General features: G+C 43.3%; 1 protein-coding gene across 1 annotated transcript in view; it reads right to left on the bottom strand.

Moving 5' to 3' along the window:
• CD164 (CD164 molecule, sialomucin) overlaps positions 1-3,677 on the bottom strand; it is a 7,156-nt gene extending 3,479 nt beyond the window's left edge. Inside the window, exons 1-3 of the mRNA XM_010149035.1 lie at positions 3,620-3,677; positions 2,843-2,926; positions 1,312-1,383 (exon numbers count right to left, since the gene is read on the bottom strand). Of these exons, the coding sequence (XP_010147337.1) occupies positions 1,312-1,383; positions 2,843-2,926; positions 3,620-3,677 (214 nt within the window). The remainder of the gene's footprint in view (positions 1-1,311; positions 1,384-2,842; positions 2,927-3,619) is intronic.
• Positions 3,678-5,074: the final 1,397 nt, after the last annotated feature.

The following is a 5,074-nucleotide window of genomic DNA, read 5'->3' on the forward strand; positions in this document are numbered from 1 at the left end:
TTACTGCTCAGGGTCCTTTAAATGTGGTTATTTTCCCCTTGAAACAATTCAGCATGGTGGGAAACCAGAGCCAACCATTTCTCCAGAGACAGGCTGGGTACATCAGAATCTACATTCCCTCAGGTCCCACTTGCATCAAGTCCACCTGAATGTCTTCCTGTGTCAATCCCCTAATGTAGTGTTGAGCCATGACAGTAAGATCTGATGAGGTACACAGGTTCCTTTCACACCAAAGACCCTCTATAAGTCAAGTCAATTGAGATCCTCTACTAAAGGTGAAAATTGTTTCCTTGAATATGCAGAAACTAAAAAATGCAGCCTGATAATGTCACTACAAGTTTCACAGAAACAGGCTGTAGCAATGCTACTCTCAGACAGAGAACAAGGCATTGTAACAGTATGCTCTTTGGAAAGCACTGAAAAAATGTACTTTTAACACTCCTAATTAGGCGGGAATTGCTGCAATTTTAGAAACACAGAAGTCCAAGTCACATACGACTGTTTCTGACTGGCTGCCACCACCACAACACAGCCCCAAGCAGAGTGGAAGCTTCAACTCTGTTGCTGAAAGCCAGCCTCTACAGCAGCACTGTTGAACTCGTCTAGACAAGAGCATCGGGAATTTTCGTTTGCTCTTCTACATCATAAAACCAGAAAGTCCTTATTTTGAAGTCCATTTCTTGTCAGTTTTCACAAAACCCAAAATGGGAGAGGCTTTCATAAAAGTGAAATTCAAGATTTAATCCAAGTTATTCATGTCCTGCAAATCTGTTTTGCACAGCAAGCACAAACTGATGAAAAGACCAGATTAGATATGCAATTGAGGACATTCCTAGCTGACGGATTTACCTTACGCAGTTCTGTAACCCAGAGTCTGCACGAAGAGCTGTGCTAGTTAACAATTTAAAATGGAAGGTTTGTAAGTTTTTCCTATTTACTGCATCCCAGATGAAACAATGGACTTAGCAAGCAGGTGAAATTTTTCTTGTTGAATATGAAGCTTACTGTCTCGAGGATGCCGACAAGTGCCTTAGGATACGCTGCATCTAATAGGAAACACCACCCATTTTCAGCTTGGAAACCAGGGCAGAAGCCAGAGACATGCCTAGTAAATACATTGGGCTACTTGAGACAGTAAGGAGGTAACTGAACACAGTGGAAATTGTGTATTTTAGTATCACACATCAGGATTAAGCTGGAAGCAAAGGGCTTATTTACACACTTGTACATGCTTATGTAAATTGTAGATGGTTACTAACAAAGGTCAACAGATGGAGTTGTAAACACAACAGCTTCACATTAAATACTCACAAGAACACTGTTCTTCCACACTACAGTTGTGATGCTTCAGATCTACTTCTGTTTCATTTACACACAGGTAACCTGTCAGAAGAGACAAGAGTATTTACAACAGGAGAACTTAATAGTGTTTGAGACATTGTTCCTAAATACTAGTCAACTGTTCATAGGACAAACTAAACACCATCTTCTAGCCAGGATAACGTTAAAGCCACTTCAACATGCAGGACTTCAGTATTGCATTAAGAATTAGAAGTTACAAAAGTTTTAGTAGTTCCTTTCACCACAGTTACTCTACCACTCAAATCAATAATGAAGCAATACTTAAACCTGGCTACGCACCATGTGCACTAACAGTATCTCTTGGTATTTTTTCTTCATCGTCTATAAAATTAGACAGTGTTTCTACTATTTGTGGCATTTTTCAAGTTAAAGATTGTGCATCTCTACAGTAGTATCATGAAAAAAATCTTAACATCTTACTATCTGAAAAAAATCTACATGGAAACAAAACTTAGTTCCAGCTTTTCAAACAGGTTCTTGACCTTGAAACTGTTAAAGCATCGGTTTCTTGTTCTCTGCCTGAACACCCTTCTCCCTTGACTCAGGTCTCAACCTCTCCCTCAAAGGAGTTACAGACCTCTTGGGTGTTTGCAGCATATGCCTGTTGGTCAGACAACACATGCAGAATTCAGAAAAAGAGCTTCTTGAAGAACACTCTTGTACTGGACAAGTTACATGCAAAATTCTTTTCATTAGTTCTGGAGCATCTCAGCCTTAACATATAATCTTTGCCATCTACAATCAAGTGTTAGAAAATCATTGCTACATTCAAGCTATTCTCCCTCTTATTGTGCTTCCACTTCACTTCAGAAGTACAAACAATCCACCCGAGGGCTACTTACGTAGTCTTTGTATGACCTGGTGAACAGCAACTACATCTCCTCCAGGACTGAGTACCCAGGTCACCTAAGTGTATTTACATCCAACTGCCCCAGAGTGGGAAAAACAAAGCTCTGAATGAAACCAGCTAATGCTTCTTTGGCTCTGTTATGTTCCCTTCAAGGAGCTGCAACTCATAGTTTTGGGAATGCTAATCTCAACTAATCTTATTTAATGGACTCCTCTCCCTTATTGCACTTCAGTTCAGGACTAGTAGTTATGACCAGGCCTATGCCAGAGACTCAAAAGGGACTGAAGCACAGGGATGTGCCTGTATGTCAGAATCCACTCATGACTCCTTCACAGCAAACACAAGTGACTGGTTTGTTCTAAAAACATTCTGAACCATCTGGAAAACATTAGCTTAGCACAGATTTAAATCAGAAGCCTTAAAAATCTGGGATTATTTTGAACATGTTCAGCTGTCTCCACACAAGAACTTGAAATGTTTAACAACAGATACTTGTGAGTTAATGCTCCATTAGGTTATCAAACAGAACAGTTATCTGTGTAATGAACACGAATACAGATCAAGTAGGTCTGGTTGGGTTTACCCTTCCTGTGCCATGCAGAAGTACATGCACTGTGTAGTTGTCCTTACCTTCACATTTCATCCACTTGCAGCCTGTCACATTTGTGTCGTTACCAATGCACGAACTGCAGTTAGAAAAGTTTTCACAGATGCCTAAAAAACAGAAACCAAACACAAAAGAAATGCATTCATTAGGACAAAACTACCATTGTCAAAAGCGCAACCTCACCCACAGAAACGACTTAGACCTGCACCTTCCCATGCATACATCTCCCAGGTTAAAGCACAGTCCTTCTCACTGAACTAAACACAGCTGAAAGCTACAATTTAGGAATGCGCTTGACAAGACAGACATTTCACTACAGACACTACTGATACTCCAAAAGGAAACACCACATGTACACCAAGATTTTGCCTCATGCAACCTCTAACTATAGTCAACTCCAATCACAGACACTATGCTACTCTAGTGAAGTTAAATTCCACCCAATTAATTTTGCAGAAGTTCACTGAAACCTGACGTGCTAAGAGTTTGTTCCTTTTGATCACGTATTTCCTTTAGCCAGCTATAAACAATCCCAGAGTAGAATGCAACCAGAGTATGGGAAATAAAGACAAGAACCTAGAGGACCTCATACAAAAATGCATATAAAAGAGAGCAGGAAGTCAATCTATTCAATATTTTGATCACAACAGAAGCCAGCAATCTAACCAGTCCAGCAGCTTTTTTATGCCAGTCACCATTGCTGCCTTAAAACCAACCACAACAACACATCCACTATCTGGATCAAACATGATACTCTCCCAATCTACAATTTTACTGCATTAGTTTTAATTAAGACTTACTCATACTGCCATCATACTCAGAAAACCCACATACAACCCACAGCTCCTTACGCCGCATGCTCTCCAGCACATTTCAGATCCCATCCACCCACTCCAGGCACCTTTGGATGACCTTTCACTTTCCTCCACTCTGCTCCCTAGTGAAGGGAACGCTGCTATTCACAGATCTTTGGCAATCAGCACAGTAATTTACATCTCAAGATAACAACTGCAAATGCACTGACTAACCGCCAATATTCTTGTAATCTGAATTAAGCCTGAATCCACCTGGCTTTTCTCTTGGTTATGATACAATCAGCCTAGAAATACTGGCAGTATTTCACACCTTGAAAATTTTCTTGAAAATTAAGAGACCTTTGTTGGTTTGCACCAGTGAGGTATGCAACAGACTTGCCTTGTTCCCTTCAGAAATAAGGCACTTAAACCACTTCACGAACTTTATAACAATTTCTGGATAACAGATTTCAGGGGGAAAAAAAAAAATGTTATTTATTATCCTGGGTACACATCTGAAGAACGATCACAGCGCACACAACGCTCACTTCTGATGAATGAGCGACGGTCGCTTTTGTAAATTCCTCACCGGTACACAGAGACTTTAGCACAGTGGAGACAGGAGGCCAGTCGGTGCAGCCAGCTATAACAGCTGCACTAGGACTTCCAGTTTACTTTCAAAACAGCTTCCCCAGACTGCCATGGGGGAGGAACCGATTTGCAAGAGTAAAGGATCAGGAGACGTTTTCAATCACATCAAGAAGTTTCAAAAGCTGTTAACTTCAGAATCGGCAGCAAGGTGTGAGATGTTCCTCCAGTGCTATTCCTACCGTGAAAGGCTCTTTTAGGGTCTTTATAGGAGATAACAGCAAGCTCCCCAGCTCTGCCCATCACTGAAAAAAAAAAGACTCTAGTCCCATTAACTCAGCTCTTAAGTGCAGGCAAGCTCACGTTTGCTCCGGAAATAAACCCGTCTGTTGCACTGGCTCTTAGACCGGGTAAATTCGGATATTCCCCTTACAGCCGAGGGGGAAACAGGACCAGCAGTCGGTCCCGCTGGACCGACAGTGCCCTCTCCCGCTGCAGCGGGGCGGCTGTCAACCGGAGTGCCGGAGCCTCGGGCAGCGCACGGCTCTGACAGGGTGCCCGGGACTGGCCTACCTCCCGACTGCCGCGCTGAAGGGGACCCTCCCGGCGCTGAAGCAGAGGTTACCGGGCGGCTTCACACTCAGCATTACGCACCGCGGCCGGAGAGCACCGAACTACTTCCAGAACTTCTTCCCCTTAGCTTTTAGGGGCAGGCGGCACACTTTGTGGTTCTCGGCCACGTAAACACAAGCGGGCACCGGAGATGGTGCCAAACCCTGCCCGCGGACTTTACACCGACCCGGACACTCGGCCGCGCGGGGGGAACCGAAGCGAGAGGAGACGGGGCCGGGGAGGGGAGCGCAGAAAGCCCGG

The sequence above is a fragment of the Eurypyga helias genome, unplaced genomic scaffold (assembly GCF_000690775.1).
Source record: "Eurypyga helias isolate BGI_N326 unplaced genomic scaffold, ASM69077v1 scaffold29313, whole genome shotgun sequence".
In the NCBI taxonomy this organism is placed as follows: domain Eukaryota; kingdom Metazoa; phylum Chordata; class Aves; order Eurypygiformes; family Eurypygidae; genus Eurypyga; species Eurypyga helias.